Source organism: Lepus europaeus, chromosome 5, assembly GCF_033115175.1.
Source record: "Lepus europaeus isolate LE1 chromosome 5, mLepTim1.pri, whole genome shotgun sequence".
Classification (NCBI taxonomy): domain Eukaryota; kingdom Metazoa; phylum Chordata; class Mammalia; order Lagomorpha; family Leporidae; genus Lepus; species Lepus europaeus.
The window spans coordinates 10896603-10922713 of NC_084831.1; the positions used below are offsets into that span (position 1 = coordinate 10896603).

The following is a 26111-nucleotide window of genomic DNA, read 5'->3' on the forward strand; positions in this document are numbered from 1 at the left end:
CATTTCTCCATTCTCCTACCAACTGCAACCACTGTTCTGCTTTCTGTCTCTAGGAGTTCAACTACTTTAGTACCACATCCATGGTACAAATGGAATTTTACTGTATACAGTCATACAATTTTCTTTTTGTGTCTGGTTACTTCAGTTAGCATGGTTTCTTGAAAGTTCATCCATGTTGTAGCATGTGTCCGAATTCCTTTTTTTTTTTTTTTTTTTTTGGACAGGCAGAGTGGATAGTGAGAGAGAGAGAGAGAGAGAGAGAGAGAAAGGTCTTCTTTTTGCTGTTGGTTCACCCTCCAATGGCTGCTGCGGCCGGCGCATTGTGCTGATCTGAAGCCAGGAGCCAGGCGCTTCTCCTGGTCTCCCATGCGGGTGCAGGGCCCAAGCACTTGGGCCATCCTCCACTGCCTTCCCAGGCCATAGCAGAGAGCTGGCCTGGAAGAGGGGCAACCGGGCTAGAATCCGGCGCCCCAACCGGGACTAGAACCCGGTGTGCCGGTGCCGCAAGGTGGAGGATTAGCCTGTTAAGCCACGGCGCCGGCCAGAATTTCCTTTTTAAGAGAAACACATACACACTGCATTTTATTGCACTTTAAATATTTTATTTGAAAGGTAGAGTTAGAGAGGGAGAGATACAGAGGGAGATCTTCCACCCGATGGTTCACTCCCCAGATGGTTGTAATGGCTGGGGCTGAGCCAGGCTGAAGCCCATGAGCTAGGAGCTTAATCTGGGTCTCCCACATGGGTGCAGGGGCCCATTAGGAGGGAGCTGGACTGGAAGTGGAGCAGCCAAGGCTCTGACTGGTACCCTTATGGGTTGCTGGCATCACAGGTGGCGGCTTTCCGATAGGCCACAGTTCTAGCCAATGCACCATGTTTTGCTTATCCATTCACCTCTCAGTGGACATTTGGGATGTACAGGTACCTATTCAAGTCCCTGTTTTCCGTTCTTTTGGACATATAACCACAAGTAGAATTGCTGAGTCACATGGAAATTCTGTGTTTATTTTTTCAGGGAACTGCCACACTGTTTTCTGTAGTGTTTGCACCATTTTACCTTGTCACCATCAATGAACAAGGGTTCCAACTTATTTACATCCTTGTAAGCAGTTATTTTTCTGCTTTTGTTTTTAAAGATTCATTTATTTATTTGAAAGGGCCAGAGAGCTCTTTTTTACTTTTTGGTTCTCTCCCCACCAATGGCTGCAACTGCCAGTGCTAGGCCAGACTGAAAAAGTTAGGAGCCAAAATCTGCCTGAGTCTTTACCATGGGTAGTGGGGACTCTTACTTGGGCCATCATCCGCTGCTTCCTAGACACATTAGGAAGGTGGATTGAAAGTGTAGTAGCTGTACTTGAATTGGCACTTTGATACGGTGTGTGAGCATCCCACATGGCTAACCTACCATGCCACAATGTCTGTTCCTCCTGTGGCATTTTGTTTTTAAGATTTATTTGAAATGCAGAGTGAGAAGAGACGGATGAGCTCTTCATTCCACTGGTTCACTGCCCAGATGGCCACAACAACCAGGGCTGGGCCGGGCTGAAGCCAGGAGCCAGGGGCTTCATCCTGTCCTCCCATGTAGGTGCAGGGGCCCAAGCACTTGGGCCATTATCCACTGCTTTCTCAGGTGCATTAGCAAGGAGCTGGATTAGAAGTGGAACAGCAGGGATTCATATGGCATGCCAGTGGTGGCTTAAGCTGGTGAGCTAAAGCACTGGCCCCTCCTGTTTGTTTTTATTTTTAATTAAAAAATTTGTTTAATTGAAAGTTGCAGAGAGAGAGGTCTTCCACCCGCTGGTTCATTGCCCAGATGGTTGCAACGGCCAAGGCTGGACCAAGATGAGGCTAGGAGCTGAGAGTTTCATCTGGGTCTCCCATATGGGTGACAGGGGCCCAGACACTTGGGCCATCTTCTGCTGCTTTTCCCAGGCTCTTAGCAGGGAGCTGTATCAGAATTGGAGAATTTAGGGAGTGGACCAGCTGATGGAGGGTCTCTCGTCATTTGTTTGAAAATTACAAAACAGTTTTGTCCACAAAACCTTTTGACCTTGGTATTTCTATGGTGAAGCATACTTTGTAAAAAGATATTTATATTTCACATTTTCATCATGTTTTTCAAAATTAAGTGAGGCCAAAAAGCTTTAGATCCCAGTTTCCCTTGAGTAGTCTAATTTTTAGAAATTGATATTTCTTCTTTTATTCAAGGTACAATATATCAAGTTGTTAAGGATACATGAATAATGAGGAAAAATAGCCGCCTAAAAGATCTTGGATTGCAGCTTGAAATTGGGGTGCTGGTTTTTCAAAAGAGAAGATGTCAGTCAAAGAAATAAGGGCAGGACAGGCTTTCTCAACTGTGGTATTCACCTTGGAGACCAGAGAATTTTTTGTTCTGGGGATTCAAGGGTGTCTAGCAATGTCCCTGATCTCTTAATAGATGTCAGTAGCCACCCACACCAAAAACAGTGTTGCCTGAGGATCAGAAATCCCTTTCCCTCCCTTTGGGAGTCAGTGATTGTAAGTATTCACAGTGGTAGGATTTGTGAATGGGATAGAAAAACCATCCAGAAACCCTAGTCTTTGTTAGACCTTTAAAGGCTGTTTTCATCTGTGTATTTTAATTGTGTTTCTGCGTTCATTCTGAAAAATGTTTATTTATAAAAATGATCTGCAAAGTTCTAGATAACAGGATCCATGAAGTGTTTTTTATAAATAATCAGTAGTTCCCCCCCCCCCCCAAGATTTATTTATTTGAAGGGCAGAGTTAGAAAAAGAGATATATCTTCCATTTGCTGGTTCACTCCCCAGATGGCCCCGATAGCTGGGTCACGGCCAGGCCAAAGCCAGAAGCCTGGAACTCCCATGTGGGTGGTAGGGGTCCAAGCACTTGGCCATTCCCCGGAGCATTATCCAGAAGCTGGATTGGAATTGGAGCAGCTTGGAATTGAACTGGCCCTCAAACGGCATGCAGGCCTCACAGGCAGTGGCTTAAAGATCCACTGCGCTGCAACACCAGGCCCAAAATATCAGTGATTTTTAATCATGTTGTTACTATATCATTTAAGGCCTTAATTAGACTATCCATTATTTTTAGAATAATTAACATCAAAAAGGCAAACTCTGCAGTTTGCAACAAAGTAATATTTTCTGTTTTCATTTCATTCTTAGATACTGAGTTTAACTTCATTTTACTGAATTGATATGCTTTTCTAGACATTAATCTCAATCACTTGAGCAATCAAATAAGAGTTTCTCTGAGACACTGATGTTACATATCCAGAACCTTGCTATGCTCGGATGTAAGGTGATCCCAGTATTGAATTTTCAAGATAGCTGGTGACTGAGTTGTTAGAATAGCAGTGAAAGGATTTAAGAGAGGCATTGTAGGAAGAGAAGTTCAGGAACACCCAGCCAAGAAACCATGGAATTTGATGGCATGGGCTGGGCTGGGCACATTAGGGACAACTGAGGAGCAGAGATTACCACTAAGACTACTTCTTGAAGGCAGGCAAGGAGGGCCCTTAGTGGTGGGGTTGGAAGGTCATGAGAATATGAGGAGTGGCCAGAAAATCATTTTAGGGCCAGATTATGGTTCCGCTTCACCTTGTGGGGAATATGGACTTGATTCTACAGGTATCTGGGGAGCTGTCAGAGATGAAAGGTTGGGTGTTGTGCAGAGTCATAGGACCCTAGAATAGTAGGGACCTTTAAAGATAATGGTGGCTGGTAAGTCCCTAGGGAATTAAAGTTTAGAGAGGTAGAATGAGGTGCCTTCATAGACCACGCATTTGAGTATTTAACGAAAAAAATAAAGGCTTAATTCATGTTACAGCAGAAGTGGTAGAGTTGAAAACGGTAGTAAGATCACATTAGAGCCGGCGCTGTGGCTCACTAGGGTCATCCTCTGCCTGCGGTGCTGGCACCCCAGGTTCTAGTCCTGGTCGGGGTGCCGGGTTCTGTCCTGGTTGCTCCTCTTCCTGTCCAGCTCTCTGCTGTGGCCCAGGAAGGCAGTGGAGGATGGCCCAGGTGCTTGGGCCCTGCACCTGCATAGGAGACCAGGAGGAAGCACCTGGCTCCTGGCTTTGGATTGGCACAGCGCACTGGCCATAGTAGCCATTTGGAGGGTGAACCAACGGAACGAAGACCTTACTCTCTGTCTGTCTGTCTGTCTGTCTCTCTCTCTCACTCACTAACTCTGCCTGGCAAAAAAGAAAAAAAAAAAATCACATTAGACCATTTATACTAAACTAGTGAGGGTTTTTTGTTTGTTTTAACTTTCTAGGATGGGAACCCTGTTGCCTTCTTAAATTACTGAGCTTTTGTTTATTGTAGGTATATGCAATCTGTTTACATTTGCTTGACATATTATAATTTAAAATATTAAAAATTTTTATTTAATATAAATATTTTATAAAACAAAAACAGTGAGAAGAGGGCGTTGTTTTTCCATATCTCTTCAGTGTCTGACTGATAATTAGATATTTAGATTCTCATAACTAATTCTGTATTCATACTGAGATAATACGATTTTTTGGGAAGTATATGGAAAAAATCCGACTTACATTGGTAAGTAATTGAAAGAGGGAGAACTTCACAGAACCCTATAAGGATCTTGGGCCCCCACAGGTCCTTAAACCACACTTAGAGAGCTGCTGCCCTAAAAAGATGCAATTTTAGTTTGTAAATAACAGGATATAGTGGAATTAGCTGGTATGTTGATGTGTTCCATTCAGGAAACTAGGTGATTATTTTGCCTAATCTGAGGGTAGCACCAAAGACTGGTGGACACATTTTGAATTATCCAAGCCTGATAGAAAATAAAATTGCATATTTTTTCTCTTGACCCAACCTTATATAAATATTGGTTATGAAGTGAGAAAAACTATTAACTTCTCATTGGGAAGGGAAATTGTCACTTCACCTTTCAGCAAATGTGTAGTCTGTTTTAATTGCAAAATTTTCCTGTTGCTTTTTAAAAAATTCATTTATGCCAGATTATTTGTTTTACAATTTGGTTGGATGCCTTTTAACTTACCAATTTTAGGAAAACCAACACAGATGCATATTTGTGATAATTAAATATTTACAAATGATACAAGGACACAGATTGCAGGTCACTCCTTGGTCATCACTCTTGTGTGTGAAAAAACACAGCCCTGATTCATCAGTAGTGCTCAGTGCCTTGACATTTTCAGTAGAGTTAACTGTTCATGTTGTTGCTGTGTATACTGTGACGTGAGAACAGGAGTAGCTGATTATCAGGTGTGATTTGGTTTATAAGAATCCTAGCATCCTATGTTTGTTTACCAAGAATTATTATGATGGGGCCCGCGCTGTGGCTCACTTGGTTAATCCTCCGCCTGCCGCGCTGGCATCCCATGTGGGTGCTGGGTTCTAGTCCCAGTTGCTCCTCTTCCAGTCCAGCTCTGCGGTGGCCCAGGAAGGCAGTGAAGGATGGCCCAAGTGCTTGGGCCCCTGCACCCACATGGGAGACCAGGGGGAAGCACCTGACTCCTGGCTTCGGATTGGCGCAGTGCCGGCTGTAGCGGCCATTTTGGGGGTGAGCCAATGGAAGAAAGACCTTTCTCTCTGTCTCTCTCTCTCTATAACTCTACCTGTCAAATAAATAAATAAATAGAAAAAAAATTTTAAAAAAAGAAGAATTATTATGAGCCTGCTGCTTATTTTTGTGTTTGTTCACTATAGACATTTTTTTCCAGATCTGCTTAGTTTTCTTAATAATGTTACTTAGAAATTATGAACAAATATATATAATTCAGCCTTCATGTCTTTGAAAATGTGCTTAGGAAAAGTGTAATCAGGTTTCAAATTTCTTTCTTATTTATTGGTTTATTTGAAAGACAGAAGGAGAGATACACAGAAAGAGAGAGCTTCCATCTGCTGATTCATTCCCCAAATGGTTGCACCCACTGTTGCTGTGCTTGGCTGAAGCCAGGAGCCAGGAACTTCGTCGGGTCTCCCATGTTGGATGTAGGAACCCAAGGATTTGGACCATGTTCCCCTGCACATTAGCAGGGAGCTGGATCCAAAGTGGAGCGGCCTGGGCTCTAACCAGCACCCATATAGGGTACCTGGGCTCAGGTAGTGGTCCAATCCACTGCACCACAGCGCGTCCCCTGGTTTCAAATTTCTATCAGTTTTGCACTTCATTTTAAAGTAATCATTACCATTACCTAATCATCTTCCTCTTCATTTTAATCATACAGACTTACAGAGAAATTTGTTTGTGTATTATTTCAATAGCCAGTAGCCAGGAATTCTGCTCTTAATACAAGCTTACTTACTTCTGTAGCCACTGTTGCTAAGGAATTCTGGAGTATGTAATACTGGTATTGTAATGAAAACTTTTTAAAACTTTTGATGTTAAAAATTGAAATACCTATATACAAGGGATCTTCAGAAAGTTCATAAAAATTGCATGTTAAGAAAAAACTGTATTTTTTGAAGTACCTTTGTATAAAAGTTTTTTCTTCTGTGCTGAAAACATGGATTAATTTTGTTAACCATTTCAGTGACAATTTACTATTAGGATCCTGTTTACTTAGTGCTGTAATAACATGGCTTTTGCTAGATGATCTAAAAAAGCTTTTTGTCATAAATGGGAAAAGTGAACCCTAATATTGTAGAATGGGCAATTATAACTTGTGTTTGTATCTCAGGGATTTATCCCTTGTAGTTTGTGTTTTGTAGCTCAGCTACCTCTTTAGAATTGCTACTGAAATAGGTTTGTCTCTCTGCATTTCAAGCTGTGTAAAGTTCTGAAAACCTTATGAAATTTTCATCTTTTTTCTTTTTTTAAAGATTTATTTATTTATTTGAAATACACAGTTATACAGAGACGGGGAGAGAGGTCTTCCTGGTTCACTTCCCAAATGGCCATAATGGCTGGAGCTGGGCTGATCTGAAGCCAGGAGCCAGGAGCTTCTTCTGGGTCTCCCACTCAGGTGCTGGGGCCCAAGGACTTGGCCATCTTCTACTGCTTTCCCAGGCGATAGCAGAGAGCTGGATTAGAAGTGGTGCCCATATGGAATGCCAGCTCTGAAGGTGGTAGCTTTACCCACTACACCACAGCACTGGCCCCTTGTCTTTAACATATTAATTAAATTAAAATATTGTGTAAATTCCTGGTTTTCTGTAAGCATCTTTAATCTTCTATAACAGAACTCTTAATAGTACTTTAAAAATGTATTTATTTGAGAGGCAGAGAGCTCCCATCCACTGGTTCACTCTCAATGCCTGCGTTGACTGGAACTGGGCCAGGCTGAAGCCCGGAGCTGGGAAGTAATTCTGGGTCCTCCATATTGGTGGTAGGAACCCAGGTACTTGAATCATTGCTCCTGCCTCCCACGATCTGCATTAGCAGAAAGCTGGAGTTAGGATCTGGGGCCTGGGTATTGAACCCAAGTTCTCTGATGTGGAATGCAGGCATCTTAACCTGTGTTAGTCACTGAACCAAATAGCTACTCTGATTTTTTTATTTTCTTTAAAAAAAAAAAAAAGTAGCAAATTTTTTCTAACCTAAGCCTGAACTCTTTTGGATGGTTTTGTGATTGTCCTGTAAATGAGAGCTGTAGCCTTAAGCACATGACAAACCACCGTGGGACTTTTCCTCCAGCTAGCATGTTTAAGATGCATTAACCTCCCAGTAACTTGCTTGAAAGATGAAGCTTCAGGAAGGAGATTATAAAACAAAATTTCAGTGTTTTAGGGGACTGGTGCTGTGGTGTAGCGGGTAGAGCCACTGCCTGTGATGCCAGCATCTTGTATGGGTGCCAGTTCGAGTCCCAGCTGCTATACTGCTGATCCAGCTCTCTGCTGTGGTTTGGGAGAGCAGTGGAAGATGGCCCACGTCCTTGAGCCCTTGCACCTGAGTGGGAGACCAGGAGAAGCACCTGGCTCCTGGCTTCGGATCGGCCAAGCTCTGGCTGTTGTGGCCATCTGGCGAGTGAAACAGTGGATAGAAGACCTCTCTCTCTGCCTCTGCCTCTCTGTGACTCTGCCTTTCAAATAAATAAATAAATCTTTTTAAAAAATAGTCTTTTAGTTAATTTATTTGATAATATTGTGAAAGAACTTAGAACCACAACAGTCTTGTACATCCAGTACTGTAAAATTTTATGTTACTTACATGGTTTTTAGGTATAACAATATTATTTATTTAAATCTCTCTTAATTTGCATGTATAGGGTAACATTTTCTAGTCAGTTGACTTTCTCTCCCTTGGAGGATATTTTTTTAATTAAATGGAAGAGAATAATAAATTTAATTTCATTAACATAGTTTCTACATTATCTACAGAGAAGAAGGCCCAAGCTAACAAGATTTAAGTACTTACATGTTTCTTCATTAGTCCTTCAAACATTTTTTCTTTTAAAGATTTCTTTATTTATTTGAAAGCGGAGTCACGGGAGGAGAGACAGACCTTCCATCCACTGGTTCACTCCCCAAATGGCTGTAATGACTAGGACTGGGCCAGCTGAAGTCAGGAGCTGCTTCTCCCCCACATGTATACAGGGGCCCAAATACTTGGGCCATCCTCCACTGTCTTCCCAGGTGCATGAGCAGAGAGCTGGATTGGAAATGGAACAATTGGGACTCAAACCGGCACCCCTATGGGACACCGGTGCTGCAGGATGTGGCTTAACCTGCTGCGTCACAGCGCCAGCCCCAGTCCTTCAAAAAAATTTAAAATTCAGAGTTCTTAGATTATTTTGGATCTCTCTTTTCCTAAAAAGTAATTTACCCATGATGTGATAGTACTTTTACTACTAATAATAGTACTATTATTAATATATTAGTAATACAGTACTTTTTCTGATAATGGAAGTGGGGTAGTGCTTCATTTGCCAAACACATTTCACATTCCAGAATCTCTAATCTCGTGTGTTATTTTATTTAATTCTTGTGAGGTACAGAGGTGGAAACTGAGCCTTAGCAAGAAATTAACTGATTCGTCCAAGGATATGTGTTATATGTCTGAGCCACAATTTGAATCTAGATCTGTGAATTGAAAACCCATTATCATAAGTGAATTACATTCATTAATTTTGTTTCATTTGGAAAAAAATGGTTCAGATGATTCATGGAATATAACGTTTGCCTTCAGGTATATGTGGTTCCCTTAGCTTCCACGTACTTGGGCCAGTGTATCTGTCATCTGTTATCTCTGATGATGGAGTGTGTGAGGTAGAAGTGGGGAATGTAGGGCTCCAGGAGTTCCAGTCCTGAAGTCTACATGTGTAGTTATTGCTACTTGCTAATTTTAAGAATGTTTCTGTGCTGTTCACTTTCTGTTTCTTTAGCTGAAGTTTGTTATTCTTTGTGCTCCTGCAGCAGTGAGTCCAGTAGTAGCTCAAGTGACGCCTCTCCAGCCCGATCCGTTCAGTCTGCCGCAGTCCCAGCACCCACTTCCCAGCTGCTTTCATCTTTGGACAAAGATGAGCCCCGTAAAAGTTTTGGGATCAAGGTTCAGAATCTTCCAGTACGCTCTACAGGTAATATTTTATGTGGCTGTGTTGCTAATGAGAAATGAGATAGACTGGGCAATTGCCTTTTATATTTCGTGGTGAAAATCAGTTTTCATTTAGTGGTTCCTTAGCAGTTAATGCCATGTAAGACTGACACAAGTAATTATTATGGCTTTATGTAGTTTAATTTCTGCTTTGTTACCTTTGTACATATATAAACATTACATGGTGAATGGTATTTTATTTATATGTAACAAGTATGTTACACGCATAAACATGCACACAAATAAAGGTCATATATATGGTGGGTGGCTTGTGAAGAAAGCATGTCTTGTTTTTGAATAAGTATTTCTGGATTAAATAGTAAATTTTTAATTTTCATTTTATTTGAAAGATTTCATTTTATTTATGTGTATTGATCTATTGTCCTTTCCTGGTTCATTCCCAAGATCCCAAATGAATATAGTAGTCAAGGCTGGACCAGGCTGAAACCAGGAGCCAGGAACTCAGTCTGTGTCTCCCACATGGGTGACAGGAACCCAAATACTCAATCTTTTGCTGCTTCCCATGGTTCCTCTTAGCAGGAAGCTGAATTTGAAGCTTAGTAGCTGGTACTCGAACCAGGCATTCCAGTTTGTGATGTGGGCATCACGCATGATGACTTAACTGCCATGCCACCAGTCCTCTCCTCCAGAGAGGTTATGTCAGCTTGGAGTCCTGTGATATGTGAAATAACTGTGAACATTGAATTATGATAAGAAACCCATTTCAAAATAATTTCAAATGAGAAAAGCCATGAATAATGGAAAAATTTTTTAAAGATTTATTTATTTGAGGGGCTAATGCTGTGGCGCTGCGGGTGAATGCCCTGGCCTGAAGCGGCGGTATCCCATAGCTAGTTTGAGACCTGGCTGTTCCACTTTTTTTTTTTTTTTTTTTGACAGGCAGAGTTAGACAGTGAGAGAGAGACAGAGAGAAAGGTCTTCCTTTTCTGTTGGTTCACCCCCCTAAGTGGCTGCTACAGCCGGTGCATTGTTGCTGGCGCGCCACGCTGAACCGAAGCCAGGAGCCAGGAGCTTCCTCCCGGTCTCCCATGTGGGTGCAGGGTCCAATCACATGGGCCATCCTTCACTGCACTCCCGGGCCACAGCATAGAGCTGGACTGGAAGAGGAGCAACCAGGACAGAATCCGGCGCTCCGACTGGAACTAGAACCCGGGGTGCCGGCACTGCAGGCAGAGGATTAGCCAAGTGAGCCGTGGCGCTGGCCTTGTTCCACTTTCAATCCAGCTCTCTGCTATGGCCTGGGAAAGCAGTAGAAGATGGCCCAAGTCCTGCACCCACATGGGAAACCTGAAAGAAGCTCCTGGTTTCGGATTGGTGCCAGCTCCAGCCATTTCCTCCAGTTGGGGAGTGAACCATCGGATGGAAGACCTCTCTCTCACACTCTCTCTCACTCTTTCTCTCTCTCTCTCTCTCTCTCTCTCTCTCTCTGCCTCTCTCTATGTAATTCTGACTTTCAAATAAATAAAATTTTTTTTTTTTTCATTTTGACAGGCAGAGTGGACAGTGAGAGACAGAGAGAAAGGTCTTCCTTTTGCCGTTGGTTCACCCCACAATGGCCGCTGCGGCCGGCGCACTGCGCTGATCCGATGGCAGGAACCAGGTGCTTCTCCTGGTCTCCCATGGGGTGCAGGGCCCAAGCACTTGGGCCATCCTCCACTGCTGGTTCACTCCTCAGTTGGCTGCAACAGATAGAGCTGCGCTGATCTGAAGCCAGGAGCTTCTTCTGGGTCTCCCATGTGGGTACAGGGGCCCAAGGATTTGGGCTGTCTTCTGCTTTACCAGGCCAAAGAAGAGAGATGGATCAGAAGTGGAGCAGTGGGGACTTGAACTGGCACCCATATGGGATGCCAGTACTGCAAGGCATCAACTTTACCCATTATACCACAGTGCCGGCCCCTCCTTTACTCTTCAGGGGTGTGTGTGTATGTATTTTCCTTTGAGAAGCAGCGCATGTGTGCTTTAGCACTTGTCTGCTGGTTCGTGCCCCAGAAGAGAATGCTTCCATCTGTTAGTTCATTCCTCAAATGTTGGGAAAGAATAAGGCCGAGCTGGCACCTAACCCAGGAACTGAGCTGGAGTTGAGCCCTAGCTGGGAGCTGGGAATTCAATCTAGATCTCCCACAAGAGTGGTAGGAATCCCATATTTGGAGCTGGGAATCTATCCAGGCATTTGGATATAAGCTACAGGTACCTTAAAGAGTAGGCTAACACCTGTCTTCTGATACTTTTAATTGACAGTTGACCATAATATATTCTTATTCCTATGTTAGGTATCTTGAGTATGTAAGCAAGTTAAAAGTGTTGGTACACAGTCAAATCATCAAAGGCCAAATAAGCATTTCTTAGCTAATACATTTCATTAATTGCCTTAATTATTTATTAAAGTAGCCTATAAAACTTATGTACCAGATTTGGGAAGAGATATTTAGGCACAAATAATGAGCTTTTTTTAATTTTTTATTTTAAAGATACATTTATTTGAAAGGAAGAGTTACAGAGAGGCAGAGAGAGAGGTCTTCCATATGCTGGTTCATTCCCCAAATGGCCGCAGTGGCCAGAGCTGAGCTGATCCGAAGCCAGGAGCCAAGAGTTTCTTCTGGGCCTCCATTGTAGGGCTTAAGGACTTGGGCCATCTTCTATTGCTTTCCCAGGCAGGCACATTAGGAAGTTGGATCAGAAGTGGAACAGCCAGGACTCAAACTAGTGCCAATATGGGATGACAGCACTGCAGGCTGCAGTTGTAACCTGCTGTGCCACTGCATCAGCCCCAGTGATGAGTTTTTGATTAAGATTATTTGGTAATTTAGGATGAGGGGATAAAAATGTAGGCTTGGCTTTTTGCATACCTTTTATTTTCATTATGAATGTGGAAAATGGAATTAAAAGACAAGTTTATTTTGGTTAAAAAATGTCTGAGGTACAAACCCACAGCCAGCATCATATTGAATGGGGAAAAGTTGGAAGTATTCCCACTGAGATCTGGTACCAGACGGGGATGCCCACTCTCACCATTGCTATTCAATATAGTACTGGAAATTTTAGCCAGAGCCATTCGTCAAAATGGCAAAAAGAAATCAAAGGGATGCAAATTGGGAAGGAAGAAGTCAAACTATCCCTCTTTGCAGATGATATAATTCTTTATTTAGGGGACCCAAGGAACTCCACTAAGACAATATTGGAACTCATAGAAGAGTTTGGTGAAGTAGCAGGATACAAAGTCAGTACACAAAAGTCAACAGCCTTTGTATACACAGACAATGCCACAGCTGAGAAAGAACTCCCAAGATCAGTCCCATTCGCAATAGCTACAAAAAAATCAAATACCTTGGAATATACTTAACCAAGGATGTCAAAGATCTCTATGATGAGAATTAAAAAAACTTTAAAGAAAGAAATAGAGGAGGATACCAAAAAGTGGAAAAATCTTCCATGTTCATGGATTGGAAGAATCAATATCAAAATGTCCATTCTCCCAAAAGCAGATTCAATGCAATATTGATAAAAATACCAGAAATTCTTCTCAGATATAGAAAAAATGATGCTGAAATTCATACTGAGGCACAGGAGACCTCGAATAGCTAAAGAAATCGTGAACAACAAAAAACAGAGCTGGAGGCATCATAATACCATATCATAATACAATCATCATAATCATAATCATGATGTAGACATACCACAGGGCAGTTATAATCAAAACAGCATGGTACTGGTGCAGAAACAGATAGATAGACCCATGGAACAGAATAGAAACACCAGAAGTCAATCCAAACATCTACAACCAACTTATATTTGATCAAGGAACTAAAACCAATTCCTGGAGCAAGGACAGTCTGTTCAACAAATGGTGCTGGGAAAACTGGATTTCCACATGCAGAAGTATGAAGCAAGACCCCTACCTTACACTTTACATGAAAATCCACTCAGCATGGATTAAAACTCTAAATCTACGACCTGACACCATCAAGTTATTAGAGAACATAGGAGAAACACTGCAAGATACAGGCACAGGTAAAGACTTCTTGGAAAAAACCCCAGAGACACAGACAGTCAAAGCCAAAGTTAAAACTGGGATTATATCAAATTGATAAGTTTCTGTACTGCAAAAGAAACGGGAAAGTGAAGAGGCAACTGACAGAATGCGAGAAAATATTTGCAAATTATGTAACTGATAAAGGATTAATAACCAGAATCTACAAAGAGACCAAGAAACTCTAAACAATAAAGCAAACAACCCACTTAAGAGATGGGCCAAGGACCTCAATAGACATTTTTCAAAAGAGGAAATCCAAACGGCCAACACACACATGAAAAATGTTCAAGATCACTAGCCATCAGGGAAATGCAAATGAAAACCACATTGAAGTTTCACCTCACCCCAGTTAGAATGGCTTACATACAGAAATCAACTAACAACAGATGCTGGCGAGGATGTGGGGAAAAAGGCACACTAATTCACTGTTGGTGGGAATGCAAACTGGTAAAGCCACTATGGAAGACAGTTTGGAGATTGCTCAGAAACCTGAATATAGCCCTACTACACAGCCCAGCCATCCTATTCCTCGGAATAACCCAAGGGAAATTAAATTGGCAACTAAAAGAGTTATCTGCACCTCAGTGTTTATTGCAGCTCAGTTCACAATAGCTAAGACCTGGAATCAACCTAAATGCGCATCAGCAGAAGACTGGATAATGAAATTATGGGGATGTACTCTATGGAATACTGAACAGCGTTAAAAAAATGAAATCCAGTCATTTGCAACAAAATGGAGGAATCTGGAAAACATGCTGAATGAAATAAGCCAGTCTCAAAGAGACAAATATTGTGTCTTCTTCCTAATATGTGACAACTAACTGAGCACCTAAAAGGAAACCTGTAGAAGTCGAACAGACACTATGAGAAGCAATGACTTGATCAGCCCTTGTCCTGAATGTTGAGGAACAGCTTACTATTTTATTCTTTTTATATTTTCTTTTTCTACTTAATACCATTGGTTGAACTCTTTAACACAGAATTATTCTTAGGTGTTTAAATTTAACTGAAAATCGATCCCTGTTAAGAATGTGAATAAGAGGAGGAGGAGACATACAGTTCAGCACACACTCCCTGAGACTTACCCCTGAGGGTAAAGCTAAAAACTTGCCATAGGATGCCAAACCCCATTAAGTTGGCAGATACCAATGCCACCTTACTAATTAGTGATCAGTTTAAGTTCATAGCTGATCATAAAGATAGGAATAAGAGTCTAAGGGATCACACAAATAAGACCAGTGTCTGCTAACAATAATTGATTGAATTTAAATGGAGGGAACGGTCCAACATGGGAAGTGGGATGCACAGCAGACTCATAGAATGACAAATGCTCTAAACAGCCCTCTAGCCTCAGAATCAGCCTTAAGGCACTTGGATCTGGCTAAAAAGCCCATGAGAATATCTCCGGCATGGAAAGCCAAGACACTGAAGCAAAAAAATGACCTAAATGAAAGATCTCCATGAATTCTCATTCTCAGTGGAAAGAAGGAGCCATCAAAGAAGGAGGTACTTTTCTCTGAAGGGAGGAGAGAACTTCCACTTTGATTATGGCCTTGTCTACATAAGGTCGGAGTTTGTGAACTCAAGAGGCTTGCATATCCTTGGCAACTCATGAAAAGAGCCTGGAGTGATTACTGACGTCATAAATAAGAGTGTCAGTTGTTAAATCAACAATGGGAGTCACTGTGCACTTACTCCCCATGTAGGGTCTCTGTCCTTAATGTGTTGTACTATGAGAATTAACAGTAAAACTAGTCTTCAAACAGTACTTTATATTCTGTGTGTCTGTGTGGGTACAAACTGTTGGAATCTTTACTTAGTATAGAGTTGATCTTCTGTATATAAAGATAATTAAAAATGAATCTTAATGAAGAATGGGATGGGAGAGGAGTAGGAGATGGGATGATTTGCAGGTAGGAGGGTCGTTATGGGGGGAAGAACCGCTATAATCCAGAAGTTGTACTTTAAAAATTTATATTTATGGCCAGCACCGTGGCTCAATAGGCTAATCCTCCGCCTTGCGGCGCCAGCACCCCGGGTTCTAGTCCCGATCGGGGCGCTGGATCCTGTCCCGGCTGCCCCTCTTCCAAGCCAGCTCTCTGCTGTGGCCCGGGAGTGCAGTGGAGGATGGCCCAAGTGCTTGGGCCCTGCACCCGCATGGGGGACCAGGAGAAGCACCTGGCTCCTGGCTTCGGATCAGTGGAGTGTGCCAGCTGCAGCGCACTGGCCACAGCGGCCATTGGGGAGTAAACCAACGGCAAAGGAAGACCTTTCTCTCTGTCTCTCTCACTGTCCACTCTGCCTGTCCAAAAAAAAAAATTATATTTATTAAATAAAAGTTTTTTTTTTTTAATGTCTGAGGTCTTCAGAAAGTTCATGCGTGGATTTTAAGCACTTTTTGCTTAAAAAGATTTATTTATTTATTTGAAAGGCAGAGATAGGGAGAAGGAGAGTCAGAGATCTTCTATCCACTGGTTCACAACGCCAGATGGCCACAATGGCCAGACCTGGACGGATCTGAAGCCAAGAGCCAGGAGCTGCTTCTGGGTCCCCATGTGACTGCAGGGGCCCAAGGACTTGAACCATCTTCTGCTGCTTTCCCAGGCACACTAGCAGGGAACTGGATAGAAGTGGAACAGCTGAGACTTGAACTGGTGCCCATGTGGAATGCTGGCACTGCAGGCAGCAGCTTAACCTGCTACGCCACAGCAATGGCCCCTTGAAGTATTTTTGTTTGATTCATCTGTGAGAGATTTAATGGTTAGCATGTTACATGACACTTCCCTCACCATGTTTTTACTGACATTATGCCAGGAAAGCTAGAAATACGGTTTCTAAAAAGTAGAAGGATTAACAAAATGAGTTCCCCTCTATACGTGCTGCCCCCTTAGATTAAAAAATCAACATCTTGCCATTCCTGTTTTATCTTTTCTGTTATCTTCATCTTTTCTTGTTCCTGTTTTTTTAAATTTTCTATTTTAAAGTGAATTTTTTATGTGTATATCTATGAAAGATAAGTGCATTTTCTTGGGTACCATAATACCATTCTTACCAACAAATAACCAGTAGTACAGTTAACAACTAGACTTATGTTCAGATTTGTACAGTCATCTACAAAATGTCTTTTTTACATTATTTTACTTGAAAAAGTAGTATTTCAGCCGGCGCCGTGGCTCAACAGGCTAATCCTCCGCCTTGCGGCGCCGGCACACCGGGTTCTAGTCCCGGTCGGGGCACCGATCCTGTCCCGGTTGCCCCTCTTCCAGGCCAGCTCTCTGCTGTGGCCAGGGAGTGCAGTGGAGGATGGCCCAAGTGTTTGGGCTCTGCACCCCATGGGAGACTAGGATAAGCACCTGGCTCCTGCTATCGGAACAGCGTGGTGCGCCGGCTGCAGCGCGCTACCGCAGCGGCCATTGGAGGGTGAACCAACGGCAAAGGAAGACCTTTCTCTCTGTCTCTCTCTCTCTCACTGTCCACTCTGCCTGTCAAAAAATTAAAAAAAAAAAAAAAAGTAGTATTTCAATGCTAATAAAACATCAGTAACCATGCTAATGATTGAGTGGTTTGCTTATCGGATTTAATTAATTTAGAAAAATAAATATCTTGTTTTTGTTTGGGGATTTAGATACAAGCCTTAAAGATGGTCTTTTCCATGAATTTAAGAAATTTGGAAAAGTGACTTCAGTGCAGATACATGGAACTTCTGAAGAAAGGTATGGTCTGGTATTTTTTCGGCAGCAAGAGGACCAAGAAAAAGCATTGACTGCATCAAAAGGAAAACTATTCTTTGGCATGCAGATTGAAGTGACAGCATGGATAGGGCCAGGTAAGAGACAGAACATGTTACATATGTGATCTTTATGTTCAGCTTACAAGAGAGTGGCATATTATCCTGAATGTGGACACTGTGCTCACTGTTTATTGACATACTTCCAGTGTGTCTTCTATTTTAAAGGAGAGTTATATTTATTGCCCAACTTAATAAAAATAAAAATATTGTTTTGGTTAGATAGGACAAGGGTTTTTGTTTTATAAAGGAGAAATATTGACTTTTAAACCGAGAGCTTTAGAACTTTGTTGAATCCAGCCTTTCCAAGAGGATTGAATTAATTGAGATTAGGAGGTAGTTCTTTGGAGAATGACAGAAGAATTGTCTCAAGTAGAAAGCAAACTACTTATTAATACAGATTTGAGGGACTGGTTAGACCAGTTTTATTTTCATTATGTCCAACAAAAATTGGATCTGTTTATCTTGCGTGACCTTCAAAGATAGTGACAGAGAAGCGGGGGCTAAGCTTTGTGGGTGTGTCCATAGGTTAGCTTAGGGCTGTGTGTTATAATCTGCCAGAGATTATTCTGTCTGACAGCCTTACGCAGTGCTTGTTGGAAACTGCAGGCTCTGATTCTGCCGCAGCGACTGGTTCAGAAATCACACTCAGGCTTGAAAACTGATTCAAGGCAACTTATGAGTATTTATAATAGATTTAGCAGAAACATTAAAACCCTTCAGTTATTGTATGAATCCAAGGCAACTCAACTTTAAAAACTAAGAATTTAATTGAAATTTACAGGATAAACACAGATATCCTTGGAATATTAATTTTATTTGGCAGTTTAGAGGAAAACATAATTTCCTGATAAGACTGAAAATGTTATTTGTATACTGAAGTATGCACAGAGTTACTAAGGTGAATACTCCAAAATGTGCATAATTTTATGATGCAATGCACGAAATTAAAGGAAAAGTATCTTCAAGGGACTTAAACATTATGCCTCGACATTTATTCTCTACCGCATTTGACATGCACTGCCCTGGATTATATTGAGCTAAAAGCGACTCAGGAGTTCTTACATAATACAGCTTCAGGAGGTCAGAACTGCTTGAGGAATACGTTGAATACTATATAGAATTTTTTTGAACCAATTAAAATAATGAAGATCTTGAAATTTTTACTGTAAAATAATTGAATGTTTGTTTATTTTGAAAGTCAGAATTACAGGGTGGGGGAGAATGTTTCCATCCTTTGGTTCACTCCCCAGATGGCTGCAACAGTCAGCACTGAGCCAGGAGCCTGCAGATTGAACTGGGTCTCCCACATGGGTGCAGGGCCCAGACACCTGGACCATCTGCTGCTGCTTATCCCAGGCCATTAGCAGGGAGCGGATTGGAAATGAAGCAGCTGGGAATTGAACTGGTGCCCATGTGGGATGCTGGTGTTGAAGGCGAAGCTTTACCAGCTCTGCAGGGCTGGCCCCAGGGACAGTAAATACAGGTTCAGCAGGGTGTTTGAAAGCAGCGGAATCTGATTATGAAGACTTGATTGGAATTATGCTGTGGGATGGTTAAAGTGTGTTATATTGTGCTGATTGCTTAGGTCAAAAACCTTTTAAAAGATCTAAATCCAGGATATTAAAAAGATCCAAATCCAAGAAACCTGCCTTTGCAGATAGACCCTCATGGAGTTTCTTAGTCATATATGAGGGTTCTTCCAAAGCTGGTGGAAAATGAATTAAAAGGTTTATTTTCCTACAAAAAGCTTTGAGATCCATGTATAGTCTTCAGTAATACACATTTTCCACGAACTTTTTGAATACCCCTTGCAGGCATGAATTTCAAATATTTTTGCAACAAAATAAAATCTTTACCTTCCATGAACTTTTTTGAAGTGCCCTTGTACATAGCATTAGAATCCCCTAAACATGAAATTACAGCATGAAAGAGGTTTTTCCCAGGAGGTATAGGCTGGTCATCTGGTTGTGAAAGATAAGTAGATTACCTGTGGGCAACACTCCTTTTTTTCTTTGCTAAATTGAATTTCCAATTTTGAAAATTTACAAAACTAGTTCTTCAAAATGAAGCCATATAGAGTTTTTGTTTGTTTTAATTCATTTATTTTTCTGAAAGACAGAGTGACAGAGATGTTTCATCTGCTAGATCCCCACACCAGCTGGAGCTGGGCGAGCCTGAGACCAGGAGCAGGAGCCAGGAGTCCCACTCGGGTCTCCCGCATGGGTGGCAGTGACCGAGGCACTTGGGCCTACATCTGCTTCACAGGCACAGTAGCAGGAAGCTGGATCAAAAGTGGAGCAACCAGGGCTCCAGCCAAGCACTCTGAAATGGGATGTAGACAACTCAAGCAGCTGTTCAATCTGGTGTGCCACGCAGTCCATCATACAGATTTTCATGGCTGCAAGTCATGCTTTGCCCTTTAATTTTTTTTTTTTTTTTTAAGAAAATGCTGCAGAACAGGATGCTAAGACTACTCTCAGTTGTGTAGAAAACTCCCATGTTGGTTTTTTTTCCCTCCATGACGAAGAGAAGTCCTCTATTATAGCATTTAAGTCAGATTGAGACTAGAGCTTTTAAAAAAATGCATATTTTTTTCTTTTCTTTCATTTGAAAAGTAGAGACAGAAGCAGATACATCTTTCATCTGCTGGCTCACTCTCAAATGCTCACAACAGTTGGATTGTTGGGTTGGGCCAGGCAGAAGCCAGGAGCCTAGAACTTAATCTAGATCTCCCCTGTGGGTGGCAGGGACCAAAATTTTTGAGCCAAACTTCTTATCTCTTAGGGTGTACATTGACAGGAGGCTGGAATCAGATGTGGAGCCGGGACTCAAACCTGCCGCTCCAGTATAGGATGCAGACTTCCCAAGTGGCGTCTTAACCGCTGTCCCAAACACTCACTCTGCTTCGCCCGTTTGACTCTGCCTTTTGAATACAAACTCCAAATGTATTTGACGTGTCTTTTCCTAAATGTCTGCCCTCTGCTAAGTTTTAAGAATACTGAGTTGAGCTTAAAATGAGATACATTTCTAGGGCAGGCATTTGGCACAGTGGGTAACAAAGATCATGTTTAGGGTCCTGGTGTCCAACATCAGAGCACCGGGGTTTGAGCCCCAGCTCAGTATTCAGTCCAGCTTCCTATGGATGCACACCTGGGAGGAGGCAGCAGGGATGGCTCAGGTAATTGGGTTCCTGCCATCCACGCAGGAAACCTGGCTGGGATTCCTGACTGTGCTTTGGCCTGATCCACCTGACTATTGTGGGCTTTTGGGAAGTGAACCAGAAGATAGGAGTTTTGTCTCTCTGCTTTTCAAAGAAAAAAGTGAAAAAAAAATAAAAATAAAAAACTTATAAAAATTGAGAGGAAAAGTCTCTAGTTTTAAAAATAGAAAGGAAAGTATCTCTGTGAGAAATGCTAAAAATATGAAGAACAGGTACCATGTGCCCTAGGCAGGTTCTGGATCCACCTGACTCTGACAGTGCATGATCTCGTGGAACTTGGATGACCAAGCTGAGCTGCTGTTGGAGCCTGGCTACAGCAGGGAGATGGGTTCTGGCTGAATTCATTCCACAGCCCTACAGTTTGTCTTTAATGTCAGCGCTGTCATTGACATCAGTAATGTTCAGTGGCTGGCACTAAATGTACTTTGTTTCAGTGAAGTTGATTAAAATACCAATTTTTGGGTTTGTTTTGTATTGAGTATGATAAAGAATGTGTAGTATTGTATTGTAATTATTGTCAACAAAATCTTGAAGGTCCCTGCCTTAGACCAAGTTAATAAATGGAGCTTTAGACAAAGGCTGTGGTTGAATTGAACCATAAAAATTTAGACAGAAACCTTAAGAATTATTTGGCCTGTTTCAGCTTGTCATTGGGGATGGCCATACAGTACCAAAAGAATATTTTTTCATAAATATTGTTTCCACCAATTTTCGTAAAAACATTTTTTAAATTTTCTACATTTAGACACTTGCGCTGTTCACGTTAAGTAGCGTGAGAAACATGAAATGCTAAACATCTTATAAAATGGCAGGAAGTAATGATGTTAAATATGCAAGCTTGAATTGTTTGCAGCTGAGATTTTCTGTGTATTTCAGATTGTAGGGATTGTAGTTTGTATCCACATTGAAAGCCTGGTATGTAATTTTGGAACCTGAGATAAGGCTTAAATGAGTACCGTTCTGCTAGAGTTTAAAATCTTTCTGTGTGAGTTCTAAAACGACTCAGCTCAGAGTGAAATCAGTTCTTTTTTCTTAGAGATTAAACTGAGTGATACTTTACCCTTAATTTTCTTTTTGTACAGATTTGTCTAGCTTTTCTTTTGCTTTGAGTTAATAAAGGATTAGCTATTTCTAAGAGATGGTGTTTATAATGTTACAATTTGTGTATTTAACCATGTTATTTTGCTGATCGTGTTTGTTAAATATAGATCTCCCATGATATATAAGTACACATTAAAACTTTTTTTTTTTTTTTTTTTTTTTACTGTCCCCATCCACTAACAGAAACAGAAAGTGAAAATGAATTTCGCCCCTTAGATGAAAGGATAGATGAATTTCACCCCAAAGCAACAAGGACTCTCTTTATTGGCAACCTTGAGAAAACCACTACTTACCACGACCTTCGCAACGTCTTCCAGCGCTTTGGGGAGATTGTGGTAGGTTGCTTCTCTAGCACAATTAACTTCAGCCATTCGTAAAACATACATATTGACATATGATATTTACAGGCATAATGAATATTATCTCTCTGTTTCTACCTTTCAAATAAAATGAATAACGTTTTTTTCCTCATTTGTTGTATGTACTTTTTTTTTTTTTTTTTTTTTTTTGACAGGCAGAGTGGACAGTGAGAGAGAGACAGAGAGAAAGGTCTTCCTTTTTGCCGTTGGTTCACCCTCCAATGGCCGCCGCGGTTGGCGCGCTGCAACCAGCGCACCGCGCTGATCCGATGGCAGGAGCCAGGTGCTTCTCCTGGTCTCCCATGGGGTGCAGGGCCCAAGGACTTGGGCCATCTTCGACTGCACTCCCTGGCCACAGCAGAGAGCTGGCCTGGAAGAGGGGCAACCGGGACAGAATCCGGTGCCCCGACCAGGACTAGAACCCAGTGTGCCGGCGCTGCAAGGCGGGGGATTAGCCTAGTGAGCCGAGGCGCCGGCTTTGTTGTATGTATTTTCAACTCCTACTAAAAGATGATCGAGGCCAGTGCCGTGGCTTAATAGGCTAATCCTCCGCCTTGCGGCGCCGGCACACCAGGTTCTAGTCCCGGTTGGGGCACCGATCCTGTCCCGGTTGCCCCTCTTCCAGGCCAGCTCTCTGCTGTGGCCCGGGAGTGCAGTGGAGGATGGCCCAAGTGCTTGGGCCCTGCACCCCATGGGAGACCCGGAGAAGCACCTGGCTCCTGCCATCAGATCAGCGCGGTGCGCCGGCAGCAGTGCGCCTACCGCGGCGGCCATTGGAGGGTGAACCAACTGCAAAAAAAGGAAGACCTCTCTCTCTGTCTCTCTCTCTCTCTGTCCACTCTGCCTGTCAAAAAATTAAAAAAAAAAAAAAAAAAGATTTATTTATTTATTTGAAAGTCAGAGGTTACATAGAGAGAGGTCTTCCATCCGATGGTTCACTCCCCAGATGGCTGCAACAGCCAGAGGTGCGCTGATCTGAAGCCAGGAACCAGGAGCTTCTTCCAGGTGTCCCATGCGGGTGCAGGGGCCCAAGGACTTGGGCCATTTTCTACTGCTTTCTCAGGCCATAGCAGAGAGCTGGATTGGAAGTGGAGCAGCCGGGTCTTGAACTGGTGCCCATATGGGATGCCGGCGCTTCAGGCCAGGGCATTAACTCGCTGAGCTACAGCGCTGGCCCCACTGTCTTCTGTTTTAAACTCATCTTTAGTCCTGTCTGTTGAGAGGAAAACCTAGAGGAAAAAACAATATTTGTAAAACAGCAGTGTGGCCGACACTGAGGCATAGCAGGAAAAGCCGCCGCGCAGTGCCAGCATCCCATATGGGTGCCAGTTTGAATCCCGGCTCCTCCACTTCCAATCCAGCTCTCTGCTATGTCCTGGGAGGGCAGTGGAAGATGGCCCAGGTCCTTGGGCCCCTATACTCACATGGGAGACCCAGAGGAAGCTCCTGGCCCCTGGCTTCGGATTGGCACAGCTTTAGCCGTTGTGGTCAGCTGGGGAGTGGAACAGAGGATAGAAGACCTCTCTGCCTCTGCCTCTGCCTCTGCCTCTCCTTCTCTCTCTATGTAACTCTGACTTTCAAATAAATAAATAAATCTTAAAAGAAAAAAAAAGTAGCAGCAAATTATAGTCTCTACCTTGTGATCAAAGGACACATCAAGGGTCTTGGGGTTTACTAGAATTAGATGTCATGTGCTGGAAGCTGAATTCTATTTTGAAGTTTTAGTTAGAGTCACTTTTTATATTATGTAAGTCATTATTAGAATTAGGGACGCAAGGATTTTTTTGTTTCCTGTGACAAAAACTTGAATCAGCTTATATTGCAAATAGTTTGGTTACAACTATGTACTCTTTGGGATATACTCTTTTGGTCTGTGGTTGAAAAAATATTAGTTTCTTATTTCTTCAAAAGACTCTCTTAACAGTGAATTGCTCTAGCATATTTGGACTTTGGAGAATAAAAAATGTTTCAGGTAGAAACAGCTGTTGCTGATCTTTAGGGGTACATGCTTGTATTATGGATGTCCAAGTATCTCTGTTCATTTATCCATTTTTATTTTGCTGCTCTATGCAAAAGATCCTTGTTATTTTCAATGACATAGTCTTTTTGTGCTTGTGGCTTACACTAAACCACATGTTTTACAAACTGGGAAAAAGAAATGGAAGTGGTTGGTTGAAAAAAAGAAAATAGAAAAGCTGTGTATTTAGATAAACAGACCAGCAAAACATTCGTCTTCCTGTACTTGAATGGCAGGGAAACAGAGACACAGAGATCTTCCATCTGCTGGTCCACTCCCCAAATCCTGCAGTAGCTGGGACTGGGCCAGGCCAAAGCACTTGAGTTGTCATCCCCTACTTCCCAGGCACATTAGCAAGAAGCTGGATCAGAAGCGGAGTAGCTGGGTCTCACAACAGCACTCCAATGTCGATGTAGCTCAGCCAGCACTGTGTCATCATGCCTGCCCACAGACGTAGTATTCTGAATATAGCTGCTACGTGAACCTTCTGAGCAGTCTGAAGAAGTTGTAGTTGTGCCCTTGGGTGCATTTCCATCACCAAGATTGCTATAAATGGAGACATAGATGTGTTTTAAGAACCGTAGTTTAGGGGCCGGCACTGTGGCACATCGGGTTAAAGCCCTGGCCTGCAAAACCGGCATCCCATATGGGCGCCAGTTTAAGTCCCGGCTGCTCCACTTCCAATTCAGCTCTCTGCTATGGCCTGGGAAAGCAGTAGAAGATGGCTTGGGAGACCTGGAAGAAACTCCTGGCTCCTGGCTTTGGATCAGTTCAGCTGTGGCCATTGTGGTCATTTGGGGAGTGAACCAGCCAGATGGAAGAGCAGAGAAAGGGCTAGATCAGAAGTGGAGCATCTGGGACTCGAACCGGCGCCCACACGGGATGCTGGCACTGCAGGCAGCAGCTGTACCTGCTGCACAAGAGCACAGGCCCCGTGTGGTGATTTCTTTAGGCCTTGTTAAGCAGATCTGCACATGCTTGGTACTTTTTCAAGTTTTGGTGATTGGCTTTGACCCTCAGAGAGGCTTGTATAGACAGCACTAACTGAAATACATGGCCCAGAACACTGTTCATGTGAATGTTTTGCCATCTAACTGGTTTCTCTGGAACATTTTCATGTGTAAGCCAGGATTTTCCACCAACTCCTCTGATCAGCAGGATGGGAGTTCAAGTGAGATTGCAGGGTTTGTACATTCTAGAGAAATGGAGTCTTCCTTTGTGGAGTGCTTGTGTTTTTAAAAAATCCTTGTTTATTTTGGTAAAAGGTCTGTTTATTTGAAAGAGTTACAGAGAGGGAGGGAGAGACAGAGAGAGTGAGGTCTTCCATCTGCTGGCTCACTCCCTAAATGGTCACAATGGCTAGGATTGGTCTACGTTGAAGCCAGGAGCCTGGAGTTCCATCCAAGTCTCCCATTTGATTGGCAAGGGCCTGAGTACTTGGCATCTTCAACAGCTTTCTTAGGTGTATTCATAGGGACTGAATTGGAAACAAACCGTTGCTCCGACACGGAATGCTGGTGTTGCTCTGATCTGGGATGCTCGTGTCACAAACAGTGGCTGAGACACAAGCTTGGCCCCTTAAATCACTTAAAAAACGATTTTATTAGAGAAACAGGTGGAGAGCACATGTAGAGTCAGAAAACTCTCTGCTGGTTCAATCCCAAATACCAGCAATGGTTGGGGCTGGCCCCAGGGTCAAAGCTGGGAGCTGGTAATGCTATCCAGGTCTTCCACGTGGGGGACAGGAACCCCATTATTTGAACCATCACTGCTTCCTCGCAGGGCCTGCATTAGCAAGAAGCTGGAGACAGGAGCCAGAGCTAGGAATTGCAGTATGGGAGGTGGTCATCTCAGGAAGGCTAAATGCCCACCCTGTAAATCACTTTCTGAAAACTTAACCACTCTCACCCTTCTCAGCTATTATATTTTAAATCACCTGGCCCCTACTAAGGGTTTTAGATATTGCAAAAGGGAATTATCTCTTAGGATTTCATTGAATAGGCTACCTTTCATTAGTATTGCAAGTTGATCAACACTG

The 26111-nt window shown here is 42.6% G+C and overlaps 1 protein-coding gene across 2 annotated transcripts in view; it reads left to right on the top strand.

Moving 5' to 3' along the window:
• SPEN (spen family transcriptional repressor) overlaps nt 1-26111 on the top strand; it is a 98062-nt gene that overhangs the window by 52070 nt on the left and 19881 nt on the right. For both annotated transcript variants that reach the window (XM_062190482.1, XM_062190483.1), the window contains 3 exons: nt 9358-9518; nt 17212-17412; nt 21881-22032. In XM_062190482.1, coding sequence (XP_062046466.1) covers nt 9358-9518; nt 17212-17412; nt 21881-22032 — 514 coding nt within the window. The remainder of the gene's footprint in view (nt 1-9357; nt 9519-17211; nt 17413-21880; nt 22033-26111) is intronic.